At 43.1% G+C, this 15095-nt stretch overlaps 1 protein-coding gene across 1 annotated transcript in view; it reads right to left on the reverse strand.

The window, feature by feature from the left end:
* Window positions 1-9016: 9016 nt before the first annotated feature.
* The window catches only part of TRAPPC11 (trafficking protein particle complex subunit 11), a 39590-nt gene continuing 33511 nt past the window's right edge, over window positions 9017-15095 (reverse strand). The window contains exons 26-30 of the mRNA XM_078859675.1: window positions 13762-13873; window positions 13079-13170; window positions 12836-12969; window positions 11607-11774; window positions 9017-10448 (exon numbers count right to left, since the gene is read on the reverse strand). Of these exons, the coding sequence (XP_078715801.1) occupies window positions 10404-10448; window positions 11607-11774; window positions 12836-12969; window positions 13079-13170; window positions 13762-13873 (551 nt within the window). The 3' untranslated portion in view covers window positions 9017-10403. The remainder of the gene's footprint in view (window positions 10449-11606; window positions 11775-12835; window positions 12970-13078; window positions 13171-13761; window positions 13874-15095) is intronic.

Here is a 15095-nt window from a genome sequence, read left to right on the forward strand (position 1 = left end):
CTGTAAGTTTCTGTAGCAGGGCGATTCTTGATTTGGTCTTTTCGCAGATTATCACTGATAGTAAATGCAGAACGTTCAAGCCAATTTGGAATTGTGAAATGTGAACAATGAGAAAGTTTAATTGCTAAAAAAAGAACATTTCACAATCTTATTATTTTTGTTCTTCTATAAAACTAAGCGGCCACTATTGCAGTCAAATGTTGTTTAGCAGGAAAGTTTTACTTTATTTATTTTTACAAACACTTTAAGAAGAGTAATTCACGTGCAACTTAGTGTTTTGATCATTTAACGTAGTATAAACATAGCTAGAAATATCCAACACTGGAGTTATAGTCTTTTAAAGTTAATCTATTAACACGTAAAGTGCTTTCTCGCAGTTTTTTACTCGACTTTGGTGCAATACAGCATGTCTTTTAAAAGTACCATATTTCCAAGTAATGTTCTGTTCAATATGCATGGGTATGCTTCTAAAATATACACCCTGTAATTGATTTCACTATGTAACACAATTTTTGTTCCTGGATAGTAAGTGTTTTTCGTAATTGCTTATGCCTAAAAGTATAGAAAATGGCTATTATTCCCCACAAACGTTGCTTTTGTGACAACATAAAGTCAGAAAAAAACAATATATGAATCAAAATTAACATGTATATATACTAAAGTAATACAAAAATTACTACAAAACATTTAGAAGTGAGTAGTTTTTCGAGATTTACGATTATACTATAAATCATTTTCACGAATCAGCCCCCAAATGTTGTTGTTCATCATGTTCTCGTTATACTGTCCTGTATATACTGGTGGAAGTGCTCACCTTTCTCCTCCGAGTACGCATCCATGTTCTCCTAGAATGTATCAAGATGAGCATTAAGGATATGGACTTTGATGGACATCCTATAGCCCATTGTGCCGTAGTTCTCCACCAGTTTCAACCAGCTCCACATAGTTTTCGACCTTGTGATTACCCAGAAAGCCACGAACCACTGCGACAAAGCTGTTCCAAGCCGCTTTCTCCATACTAGTGAGCTTCTTGGGGAATTCATTGCACTCCAGGATCTTCTTTATCTGTGGTCCGACAAAGACACTGCCTTGGACCTTTGCCTCAGACAGCTTAGGAAAGAAGTCCTGAAGGTATTTGAAGGCTGCCAACTCCTTTTCTACAGCTTTGACAAATTGTTTAATAGGGCCCAATTTGATGTGCAATGGTGGCATCAGCACCTTCCGGGGGTCCACCAGTGGCTCCCACTTGACGTTGTTCCTCCCCACAGAAAACTCGGTTCGCTATGGCCAGTCCCGCCTGTGGTAGTGCGCCTTGATGTAAACATCTTTTGTAGTCATTTTCGTATTACTTTAGTATATATACATGTTAATCTTGATTCATGTTGTTTTTTTCTGACTTTATGTGAATGAAAAGACACAAATTCGCCCGTTTTCTCATTGAAAATAGTACATTTCAAAATATTACGGTCCTGGTCACAAAAGCAAAGTTTGTGGGGAATAATAGCCATTTTCTGTATTTTGAGGCATAAGCAATTAGGAAATAACACTTACTACCCAGGAACAAATAATAAATACAAATTTGTTACACAGTGTATTCATGGCACAACCTTAAGTAGAGGAGCATCGAATGTTTAACAATTGAAATAATGTGTTATTGTCTTACTAGTGGAAAAAAACAAGTACTTAAATGTATATTGTTAAACCAGGATGTGAAGGATGGTTATTAATGCTATTTCTGCTACAGCTATGAGAAGGATACCACTTGTAGAAACTGTTCTGAAAAGTAACTGCAAGGGGGAAAAAGGTCTCAAAGGGGAAGTTGAAACATCGAGTGGATCATGAAAAGTGCAATGCACTCGACATGTATTCCAACTGAGTGACCAGTTATTGAGCAATTCAAGTTGTGCATGTAAAATGCACGTATGTTTTATCTTCATAAATTACGTGTAAATAACGTTTAAATACAATAATGTAGTATTTCGTGTGAAGTAGCAGTGGCATGACCATAATGCATTTCAACAATTGCAGGATGTGCATATTAAAAGCATACCCCAGTATTTTGAACAAAAACATTTTTTTTAAATGATTGCGATTTCACATCACAAGAATGCTGTACCCCCTTTATATATCCTCCCCATCCCTTGTAGAACCTTCCACGAGGTTCTTCCCAATCTAATTTTCCTTTCCTGCCAACCTTGTCCTTTGTTCTCTTTCTCCACCTCTTTTCTATTTCCCACCAAATCTCTCCCAAGTCCTCAAGCTTCCTCCAACCTGGCTGTGCGCCCAGCCGTCGTTTGCTTAAAGTGGCCTCATGTGACCCTTACTTAAAGGCGTCCTCACACGACCATAACACTTGTACGATGGGCCTCGTGTCTTTGGATAAATGGGTGAGACATCAGAATGTTTTAAGGGTATACCTCGATGTTGAATGCTGACTCCGACGTTGTTGATATATTGTGCATTACTATGTATTTAGAAAGACAATACATAAATATGATTATCACGGTAGCATATTGGTCAATGATCTAAACTAAGAAGCTTGAAAATAAGTTGTTGGCTCTTTTAGCAGCGATGTTTGAGACACACTCGATATTGTGTGGCAGGGCGAGATAAGCCATGCAGACATCTGGAATAGAAAATCGCCGATTATCGTTTGTAGATATGATCAGTAAAAAGACTGGCTGCGATGGGTGGGACGTGTAACAGACAATGGAAGGAAGGTCAGTTAACTGAGACAGGCATTAAAATGGTCTCCATGAATTTGGCAACCAAGAGGGAGATCCAAGACAAGCTGATGGGCGACTGTTCGGCTATATTTGAAGATCGCATGCCTCCTGTGCGGCCGCTGCAAGATATGGCCCAGGGTATAAGGCATTGGTGAGTTGTGGTGACATGCGCAGTTATGGCAATAATGAAACCTTGATATTGACGCAATTTTGCTGCGAGTGTTGCTTATTTACACGTTGACGCTATTTTATTCATGCCAATAGTTGTGCTAACACCCGTATTTCTAAATGAATGTTGTCTCGTATGCTCAATCCGACGCAGGAACCTAACCCTATTTTTCCATATAAACATAGCATCTACATTCGCGATTCAACTTGCGTGCGGATTTCCAAGAGTTTAACCCTCGCGAACGTCAAGGGCTGACCGTATTTGTGTAGGAGACAACCCGCAGCATGGGAGTCATGTGTAGCTCCAAGACAGTTCAAGTTGGGCTCGATAGAGACCCACTAATTTTTTAAATGTTCAATAAAACTTTATATGATATGGGAGCAGAAGTAGCCAGGTGCACTGGCCCCTGGTGGCGAACTCCAGATATGGGTACTCCTGGGCCACGTGACCACCTCACGTTATCTACTCGTGTTTTTCTCGAGCACTGTGGATATATTTCAGCACGTTTTGTAGAAGTTAATATTGTCTTGTGGCTTATGAAGATGTTGGTACGTAGTTCTTAGGGTCATGAATTTTGTCCATCCCTGGTGAATGTGAATATTGAGTGTTCACTGATTGGATTGTTGAATATATTCAATAGAACATTCAAGTGGAGACAGCGTGATGTGCAGGAATGATATGGATGGCGGCACTTGACTGTGGAATGGTGACAGTGTGAGGAGGACTCCAATCAGCATTGGGTACACAATGGCTGATAATGACGAATGTGGGCAACAATGTAATCTGCAATGTTTTAAACCTATAGGGGCTCTCCGCTAAAAATCAGCTATACATTTCAAACAGTAGACGTGTGATTTTCCATTAACAGAACTTCCCTTTTTAAATGCCTTTGTTATGCTTTATTACAGTTTGTACCGGTCTTTACAGCTCTTGCAGGGTCTGACCTACAGTTAATATTGGATTTCTTTGTCAACGCCTATGACCAGTATGAACTGGATATGAATGTTCGCAAGACCCGGGTAATTTGACAACCAGCCCACGGCTCCTCTCCTACACCTGCACAATGAATAAAAAATAAATTTACCTGTGAAACGATCCTTCATATTTGCAGCTACCTTCATCAAAATGTCACTGTAGATGAGGAGACTCAACATCGCCTCTCCCAAGCCTCTGCAGCATTGTCCACGAAGAGACTGCTACGGACCATGCAAAATGTATTGTCTAACAGGCAACTTGCACGCTAGTGTATGGCTGCGAACCCTGAACACAGTGCAGATGACACCTATTCGCTTGAGAGATTCCATCAATGGTCTATTTGATCTTTCCTGCACATCTGCTGACAAGTGCACAGCACAAAGCCAAGTAATCCTTTTAGAACCTGGCAGGACAATTATTAAAGCAATGGTGGCTAAAACATAGCGTGTTGGAGCTGATTGTTGCGCTCGACTTCACTCAGGTGTTGTCAAAAACAATTCTCTCGTCTCAATTCGTCACTGGCAGAACGAATTTGCTGTGGTGCCAGAGCCTTCATTCAACGGCCCTCACCATCCCCCCCACCTGCCCCCCATGCATCAAGCCATTTTCCAGGGAGATGCCCTGGTGATCCAGTCCCACCGAGACCCCCAAAGGCAGAGGGACCAAAGGCACCACAGAAGGAGGTAGGAGGCGAGGGGCAGGAATCGGGGCTTCAGTTGTCCACCCCGAGTCGTAACTCCGATACGCAAAAGTTGGCGAAAGAATTCCAACGTATGTATGCTGAGTATGTACGCATAGTTTGCAGGACCATGTGTGCCTGAGGTCAGGCTGGAGGGCTGTGACTCCCCCTACCTAGCTGAAGGATGCATTAATGTTAGCCGAGTTAGAGGGTAAATTAGTGTCAATGGGTCAGCGTTAAGCTGATAGGAGTTAGCTCGGGTTGGTCGAATAGGTTGGTGTTAGTATTGTATTGTTTGTTAGCTAGTGTTGGTGTTGTTTAGTGTTAAGGGTAGTGACTTTGATTGAGTGTACACGATCGATGTTTGTTCAATAACGTGTTTGGACTTGTCCCGTGTTGGTGGTGTGCGTTGTGAGTCGGGCAGGTGCAGGGCCAGCTGAAGTAGACTCGGGTGCGTGGTAGGGCCGAGGGGTAGTGACCCAGAGTCATATATTCAAGGAGTCCAGCAGCCAGCTAGGGGCGATAAAGATAGCCCCAATAGATGGGAAAAGGCGGCGGAAAGTCAAGGGGCCATCCGATAGCGCAGTGCATCCGGGTGTCGTACAGAAGTTCGCCAAAAAAATTGCAATGAGGACACTTTGAAAGTAGGCCCGAAGAAGCATCATATCAACAATGGCATCAGGAATGAGTTTACTGCTGATATCTCAGTGTGGAGTCCAGTTTGTAGGCAGCAGAGCCCCGGACTTTTTGAAAAAGAACGGCTCCGAATGGCAAAGCCATGAGGGTGCAATTTTTTGGTCTCGATTGAAGTGTTTATTCAGGACGTCCACATTGCCCCAATGTTTTGCCAGCGTTCTTCCGGATCTGGGTGAGATTTCTAGGATGGTCATAGCACGATCCCAGAAGGGGGGATCTAGACTTGAGTTGGTGGCGAGGTACGTTTGAGGTCGTTGTTGATGATGGGTAAGTGGTTGTCGTTCGCTGTAGGTAGTACCACACTCAATGCCTTTGTCCTTCAAGGATAGTTTTACTCTGATACTACATGCCAGCTGATTCATTTTATATATATACACGAGACGGCTCTTCAGGAATTTACTGGTAATGGAAGCCTGCCCACACCATGTAGGTCTTGGTAGTTCTTTTACCATATTTGACTGTGCTTATCAGTGCTGTTGAGTGCAAGCGGGGGGGGGGATAACTGGGAAAGGTTTAGATATCACTCGCCACTTATCTTCTTGTGAGCGACTGGAAATGTAAAGCATAGTGTGCCAACCACTGTGTCACCGCTCCACCAGATGAACACATTAACCAGATACAATAATTAAGATCCAAGCCATACATTCGTATTGGCAATGAGCTGCCAACTGACATTGAATTTCACATCCAAAAAAAAATCAAAGTTATGCCATGGACCACTATACAATCAGAAACATGTGTGGGTACAAATATATACGTGGCCATAAAACGTGTAAACTTCCTTGCAGTTTGCATACCTCTGTGGCTATTTGGTGACAGAACGCTCACCATAACCGGAAGCCGGGGGAATTGGTGTCGGGTTTGAGATACTCTGGTTACGATAGGCATCTGCGTTGTTTCATCAGCAGTGTTGTGTAGAAATTACCGGATCAGGCTGGAGCACAATGGCTATGCCACGAAGTAGATCAGTAAAAGGGGGACAGGCCACATCACAGCAGCTGAAACGACCCGGGGCGTTTCTGTATAGGTTTCTGTAGCAGGGCGATTCTTGATTTGGTCTTTTCGCAGATTGTCACTGTTATTAAATGCAGAACGTTCAAGCCAATTTGGAAATGTGAACAATGAGAAAGTTTAATTGCTAAAAAAATATTTCACAATCTTATTATTTTTCTTCTTCTTTAAACCCAAGTTGCCACTATTGCCGTCAAATGTTGTATAGCAGGAAAGTGAAACTTGTTTATTGTTACAAACACCTTTTTATTATTACAAACACTCGCCCCTGGTGGGTACTCCTGGGCCACGTGACCGCCTCAAGTTATGTACTGATGTTTTTCTAAAGCACTGTGGAGTTATTTCAGCACGTTCTGTAGAAGTTCATATTTTGTCTTTCGGTATGCAGCTCTTCGGGTCAGGAAGTTTGTCCGTCTCTGGTGAAGGTTCACTGATTGGACTGCTGAAGGCATCCAGACCAATCACAGTTGCAGACGGAGTGATGTGCAGGAGTGAGATGAATGGCGGCACCTGACTGTGGAATGGTGACAAGTGAGAGGAGACATCCAATCAGTAGTGGGTAGACAATGGCTGATGATGAATGTTATTAATAATTTAATCGGCCAATGTTCGCAACCTCGAGGGGGTCTTCATTAAAAAGCAGCTATACACAGCACTTCCCTTTTAAAATTGGTTTGCTATGCCTCATTCCACTTTGTACCGGTCTCTACAATTTACTGGCATTTCGTTATCTTGCCTGTAACAAGCAGCGCATTCCTCTGAAAATGGTAAAGATGTTCACCTTATGATTGTGTATTTCATAACGTTATCAGATCATCCACTCTTTGTGGCTACCCTTTGGAGTTTGCAAATTCACCAAATATGAAACTACGTAAACACGCGTTGATACCTACATGAGACAATTATGATACTTGTCTTCGGTCTTGGATGATTCTGCCCCAACTTAAGACAGCCACGAAGAATTTAAGCTGGCAAGAAAACCACTAGTTGTCACCAGTCATTGCGTAAATAAGAACCCGAAGCAAACTTAAGTAGACTATTACAGCAAAAAAGTCCGACGTTAACCGTCTTCGCTTACAGGATATCGTGTTGTGCAACTGCCAAGCATTACATGGAAGTTTCGTACTGCCCATCATCACGAGACTTTGGCAGTAGCAGCAAATGCACCAGATAAAATGGCGTGTTAACATTAACATGAGGCTGCCCCAAACCAGCACATCACTGCTCAGTTCTTTCGCGATTTCCTTTCCATAAAAGTGAAACGTGTTGTGGATAGCATCTACACTTTGACTGCAATTGACTCACTGACCTACCTACAGCGCCTTACCATCTGAAACAGCACCGATGCTATGCACATTCGCACCCGCGTCCACAGGACTGCCAATGAAGACCTCTCTCCTCTTGATATATTTCCGATCACGCGACCGAAGGCCTGCAAAGAGGAACTTGTCCATTATGCTTTCAAACCTGTCGAAATTAAACTAAATATCCCAATGCAATATTTTGTTTAACATTCAAATTAACAGGACACTACAAGGGCACAACTGAAGAAAGATAAAACAAAAACATGCAAAGTGGCAGCGTAATTTTTATTTTTTTAAATGCTCGAAGGAGAAGTAGATGTTTTCAAATGTGTGAACCTTTCATTTATTACAATTCCCCATTCTTTTGGCAGAAGTGAAAAATCTTGACAGGTGCGAGGTCGCAAATTAACGGCCTATCTCCAATCTACATACAGAGTAAAAATAAATTTCGATTTAAAGCTTTCGTGACTGCAGGGATTCATCTTCTTGGTTCTTTCGGTAAAGTCACGTAGAAGGGAAGTAATAAAATAATAAAAATAAAACATAATAATTTTATTATTATAATAATATTATTATTACTTCCCTTCTACGTGACTTTACCGAAAGAACCAAGAAGAGTAAAAATAGTGCAGCAGCTTGTACTGGCGAGGCTACATGACTGGCTCGACACAATTGAGCCTCGTCCATACCGAGCCCTGCGTGTGGAGACTGTGGTCGTGGCCATTGTCGAAGACCTCCACGAGTCAGAGACATGTGTACAGTATTGGAATTGTGATTTATTGGATTTCTGCCACATTTCTTTTTTACTTTTGCAAGACTTTCTATTGAGCAATTTCCATTGGTGATGGATTTGCGTCGTATCGAAACCATTTGCCTAACAAAATTCTAGCACTCAATAAATTGGCTGCCAAAATAAATAATTTGAATCTGTACACAATACACGAATGCCTGAATTTCTTGGCGTTGTTACATTAGTATTAGCTTCGTTTTAATAATCAAGGCTTCCCTCAAGCCATTCCGAAGTCTCAGTCAAATGATGTAACAATCTATCCTCTTTGGTTCTTTCGGTAAAATCACGTAGATAGAAATACAATAAATCACGTTTCGATCACAATACAAGCAATCCTCATCAGGTGGAGAGAGCTGCCGTGGCAAGAGGTTATATAGGTAAGAAAGGGAGGAGGAGCAAGGGAGAGAGAGGGGGGGGGGCGTGAGCGTTAGGGGAAGAGGAAGTGAGGCTGGGGGGGAAGTGGGCGGGGCTTGAAGTGGGAAACTGAGTGTGGCTACGGGGAGAAACAGAAAAAAAAGGTACGATGGAAACAACCACAACCAGTTAAGGCATTACCTGGTTAATAACATCCTTCCAATGATTGTTCAATTTGTATCCATCTTCTCGGTTGAAGTTATGTCTATGTTTATATATCTGGATGGCTTCATGAACAAACCTTTTGTAATAAACCCCGTTGAGACGACGTCAGGAATTGAGAATTCTTTATTCAGTTTCGTTCACAGCTTCCACCACATTCGTTCCTCCAGTTCCTGTTGGCTGACAGCGTGAGACTGCCGCGGCTCGCCACGTGGCAGGCTCCGGACCACGGCACCAGCTTGGCTTCCCCCTTCATTCCTCCGCACACTGACCACGTGCTGTCCTTCTCCGTCCCTTTTCATTCCTGGCACACGTGATGCCCCGCAGCCAATCCTCAGCCACACCTCTGGAACGTTCCCAAAGCTACTGTACGGCTGCAAGGCCACGCCCCTGGCTCGACTCCCCATTGGTTGCGGGCTGAGGCCGGCAGAGCCCATCATAATCACCCAGGTGTAACCTCACATTACACTTTGATAGTAGCCAGGTTTGCAGAAACAATATCCCGCGAGCCCACAGAGTTATAACAATGGTCAGCTACGGCAGAGGTTTTGGTTCTGCTGTGTTTCCATCCACAAGCTTATTCACCATCTCCACAGTGGACATCCACTTCAGTGTTTTTCCCTCCTTTGCCACTCCATCGCGAGTCTCGACCACCGGACATTATCCCTTTTAGCGACACATCCCATCCAAGCCCACTTTTTTTCTTCACAAGGTTACATTTTTTTTTATTAAAGACCAGCCTGGTACAAAGCACAAGCGACGGGGAGAGTGGGGTACAGATATTCCGGCGGACAACAAGCCCGAGGCCAGGTGCTCACGGGGCAGGGAAAATGAAAGGTGGTTGGGCTAACTGCCCTATTCACGTAGGGACAACGTTCGGGAATTAGGCATTTTTATGGAAGGGCGATACGAGGAAAGGGGTGGGAGAGAATTTACCCAAACAAAACTTAAAAATAACTTACACGGGCCAATTGGCCCTCTCATTATTGTGAATCGCCCTGGGGCAGCATGCCAAAAGTCCACCCCCTCTCCCAAATTATGCCTTTATGTCTGTCTTTAACCTACATGTATTCTGCAATAAAATATATATAAGGTTCCAAAATATGTTAATAGGTTTCCCCCCTTTTTTCTGGCAGAAAAAGGGGAAGAAAGATATTATCATATATAAGGTTATCCTCCCTGCTAGTCTTTATGGGTAAGGTTGGGGAAAGAGATGGAAAAAATATCCACAAACAAGACTCCGTGAACACAACAAAGTTTTGGTCAACATAATCTAAAACTTTATTATTCTCGCAACTATTCACAGGCCATGCTGTAAAATGAAGAATCTTTCTGCAGCAAACTTAAGTAGTGCATTACAATGCTTACCATTAAAATATATTCATATAATCCAATTACAGACAGCAACCAAATGTCTTATTTTACATTAACTCTTCTGGTGAAATTGAAGGATGGCTCACACCCAACCTCCCCGTTTTCATCCAGCCTCAGACATGTTGCTCTCCAGTCCTCTTCCCTGGGGCTAAACAAAACAACAGGTAAAGACACATTAACACCACAAGGTTGAAAAGTTTCATTACCAGGAACGTATTGATGATCGCAAAACATGAAGACCACTGTGTGCAAGCATGAATGAGCATGCCTGTGCTTATGAGCACCCTGTGTTGTATATACATAAAATGCAACTGTCATCCATAACTGCATGCAAAGCTAGATGCCTGTGCTCCCATTAACGTGTCAAGATGTGAATACTGCGTAGGCTTTCGCGACCAATATAGATGTTGTGGATTTGCTCTCCAACACACCGGTGTGCTGTACTAATAACGAACTGGCATATTCTGTTTACGTGACAAACGTTACTAGTTGGCTGTGTCAGGTGGTGGCGGGTTTAACGACACATTTATATTTACGTGATACAACCCAAAAAAACTATATTATGGATGTGAAGACTGTATGGCTGAATCTCCTTTTCCATTTGCTAATTTGCAAGTGTAACTGCAGATAGGTGCCAATAACACAGTGCCGTCCTTGGGTCAGATTGGAAACTGGGCTTATACGTAACCATCTACACCCCACTGACCCCCTTTCTATCGATGGGTCCTGTCTCTTTTAAATGATAGCAATGGTGGGGAAATTTCATATCGATGAAGACTGATGATCTTCGTACTGGAGCTAGAGTATCTCACTTTCAAGTAAAATGCTGATGCACCGCAAATTCCTGTTATTATTATTATTGTTGATATTCCCAACTTCCCTCAGTTTATTCATCTTTCTGCAAGTACATTCAGGTGGCACACCCCTTGGCAAGCCCACAAAATTCCAGCACAAACGCACATCAAGCTCCACAAAGTGCATTGCGCACTTTCAGATGCACTTCTGTGACCATCTGGAACTCTCTTCCTTTCAATATTAGGAAGTGACTGGAGATATGCACTTTTAAATCTAAATTGAAAACTAACTTCTTTATAAGTGCTTTGTGTTTAGCTTATCTTTTCCCCCCTGCACCTTCAATTAGCATAGTTGGCTCCGTACGGTGCATACTCTTTGGTTCTGTCGGTAAAGTCACGTAGGTATAAAATGAAATAAAATAAATCACGACGTTTCGGGCGCAACACAAGCGTCCATCATCAGGTGGGAAAGTATACATACACACATGCCACCCGTGCAGGTCAGGACACACCTTGACAAAGACATGCGTTGGCAGGAGGCGGCGTATGAGTTCGTCGCTGGCTCCTGGGAAGCGCAGCAGTTTGAAGTGCAGGCGCGGGAGCGGCTGGAAGCCGGCCACGAGAGGGTACATGTTGTACCGCAGCTCTTGCTGGCTGCCCGGCAGGATCCTTAACCGGATCTGCACACCAGCGGAGGACTTTTTTTTTTATTGATTTCAAGAACGGCGTACACATCTGAAAAATTATTAAAATGGACATTGGCGTTTTTGCCACCAATGTTGTGGAACCAGCTTCCGGCACGGACATTTAATACATTTAAGACCAAATGAAAGACATTTTTGAGCAGCAAACAGCTCAAACGAAGTGAAAAAAACGAGATGAGACTCGAGGAAATGATTGTCATCATTTGATATAGTTTACGTATATTGCCCGTATTGTTTATTGGATATAGTCTGCAATCACTTCCAAAGTAATTATTTCAAATACTCGTTTTGTCTGGCGCCTCGATAAGTACTGCGTGGGAGGTACAGTGTATATGTATATTCAATGATAATGAAACTATAGCGATTGAGGTGCTTGGGATAGACAGTCTGCCACCTACAAAAAAAATTATTGTTCATTAGGATTTTCTTCCCCCCCCACCAGTATTTTTAAGTGATGTGTTGATCAATTAATGTCGTGTTGCTTTGAAATAAGACCGATATATGGAGCGATTTTCTGGCATGAAACATGTTTTTACATGTGGATAGTATTGGAGTATATGTGGGTACACTTAAGTTGGAGATGTTATAATCAAATTCCACATTGTGACATAAGGCCAACTCGTCAATTATAATTCCTTATAAATGGCATTGCATATTTCTTGTAATACCTAACAGGAATATTGTCCAAAATTTGTGGGTTGGTTTTCTGGTTGAATTCTTGCAAATGCTAGGTCACAAGTATATGCTCAAAGTAATAAGGCCTTCGAAAAACTGTATATTCATTATTGTAAAAGTATAATCAAGTGAGTGTTTATCTCCTTAAATGAGCAACAAGGTACCACCCATCATTGTTTTTTGACCCGAGTTTAAGTGTGGAAGATTCCAACACTCTTGTGGTGGGGGTCAGTCTGTGCAGAGCACCACTGTTGAAGGCCTAGTATCAAATGTGACGGATTTGTCATTGGTATTCAAAAATTACGTGAACATCCACATTGCAAACTCTCTTTTCGGTGGTGGTCATCCTCTCTTATGGGCACCTGTTTGTTTCCGGAGAACATGAAGGCCTCACTGGCATCCACCGTGAGCTCAACCTCCTGCACAATGTCGGTGCGGTTGTGCAGCGTGTACTGCACGGGCAGCATCTCACGAACACAGCCGCTTGCTGGGAGCTCTGCGCACACCAAACACGGGTCATCATCTTAGTGTGTGTGTGTGCGGCAGCATGTGTCGCTTTGCCCTCTGCAGAAATTGTGCTGTATGCTATGCTGTGCCATGCATACCGGTCTTCACGTAGAGCGGGATGGTCTCCACAATGACGTGAGGCAGCGTCACCACTGTGCTCACCATTGGGGTGTCTGGTCCTGCAGAGCTCCTGAAGGTAGAACAGCATGACATCTCCGATGGTGCAAGTCACTAATGGGCAAAGGTTTCTCTGCGCAATCTAAGTCAGTGTTTTTTATTTACTTTAGCATGCTTGGCAGTGTGGGGTATCCGCAGCCGGTTCAGATATCACTTGCCAATGATGTTAGCCATGAGCAGGAATCGAACTAATGTTTCTAGGTTCATAGCAATATGCTAAGTACTATGCCACTGCTCCATACGATGTATGAATTTTAAAACAGACTGGTGAAAGAATGAACAAAACTATAGTGCTTATCATGACAACATGCACAATAAGAATGTACAACTTGCATTGTGGCTCAGACTATGCTGGCATTGTTATTCTCGGAGACAAATTATGGTGTGTAAGGCTGGACTGAGATGTGGAAGGGGCCGAGGGTTCGCATGCAGGGCATGGGGCAGATGTGTGGAGGGACCTATGTATGGGAAAGAATGGGCCACAGTGTAAGTAGCTCACAAGCTCAGGAGGTCTGGGCATGTATAAGAGAATTGTATGTCCGGATGTACAAGTGTTATTACCCCTGGGCTCACCTTTAACCAGGTAAGAGTATATGAGACTAACCTCTTCCAGATGAGGGTGTATGTGCCCAGTGCGATTCCACTTTGTCCATTGGCTATAGGAGGACACTGCAGGCAGTAGCACTCACTACCACTCTCTCCTGTCTGCAGCTCCACTGTAAATACAATGCAAATACAGGTCACTAATAACACCATCATCAATGTCATAATCTAATTGGTATTCTCTAATATTGCTGACGGACATATACCGGAAATCATGCACCAGAAATAAGTCATCTCGGTATAGAAAGAATTTTGGAATAACAGAGCTATTGTGATTTATATCACAGTTCGTCACAATACAGTCTGAAAACTGAATTCTAGATCTATTTTAGAATCCTTAATCGGTAAAATGTTGGCTGTACAATTTAACACTTCTAAACACTCCATCTGTCTCCATGAAATGCCAAAGTCACATTCTCGGTGTCCGCCTCACATCTGCGAGATGCCTGGCTCTGTTTGGACGTGCCAGACGTGGCTGTGTTGGCACGCCAACCAACTCGTGCCGATCTGAACCTGCACTGCAAACCTGAACCTGCACTGCAAACCTGAAACGGCACGAGACTTTGGAGCAAGCAACTGGAAACGTCTCCCAAAGTCGGCTGAGAGGCGACTGGCTGTGGCTTTTTTTCAAGCCACGACTGAAGCCACTTGGATGGCTGCGGCGGAATCGGTCGACGTGGAGGAGGGAGCTACGACCCCCCCCACTCTGGTCAAGCGTATCAGTGAGCGAGTGAATTGTCTTCCTTTGGACTTTCAGGGAGTAATATAGCACTTAGTATAGCGAGGAGAAATGTTTTATATTGCAGGTATTCAAAGTTGAAGCTTAAGTCAGCATTCAGATGTACCAGAGCACATCATAACAATAATCACAAACACCGACATTGGTGGAATTTTACAAATAAAAGACACCTTTTTCAACTGCATTGTGACACTTCCAAGTACAGTTTAGCATACACGGGGGTGTGTTCTTTATACAGAGCCAGGCAATTTATATAAATTTATATTGCATAATTCCGAATGGGATCGAGTTTCTTCTATGGGAAATTCACTTTCTTTTCAAAACCTCCATTCAATCGAACGGGACTCAAAGAGAGATGCTGCTGTACTGCCTCCTGGCAAGCCAGGGTATTAGGACACCTTGATGTCCATGGGTGGGAGGGAGTTTCGCAACTTTATGTGCAGTGATCCACTATCCCTCGCTTCCAGTGTTGGATTACAATTGTGCACTACCAACAACCGGCTAACACACACCACTCAGATTACACTCCCTATCTGATATGAGCTTCCGTGAGATTTGCAGGGCAGCAGAATCACGTACACTGTGACACATGCAAT

This window comes from Lampetra fluviatilis, chromosome 9, assembly GCF_964198595.1.
Source record: "Lampetra fluviatilis chromosome 9, kcLamFluv1.1, whole genome shotgun sequence".
NCBI lineage: Eukaryota > Metazoa > Chordata > Hyperoartia > Petromyzontiformes > Petromyzontidae > Lampetra > Lampetra fluviatilis.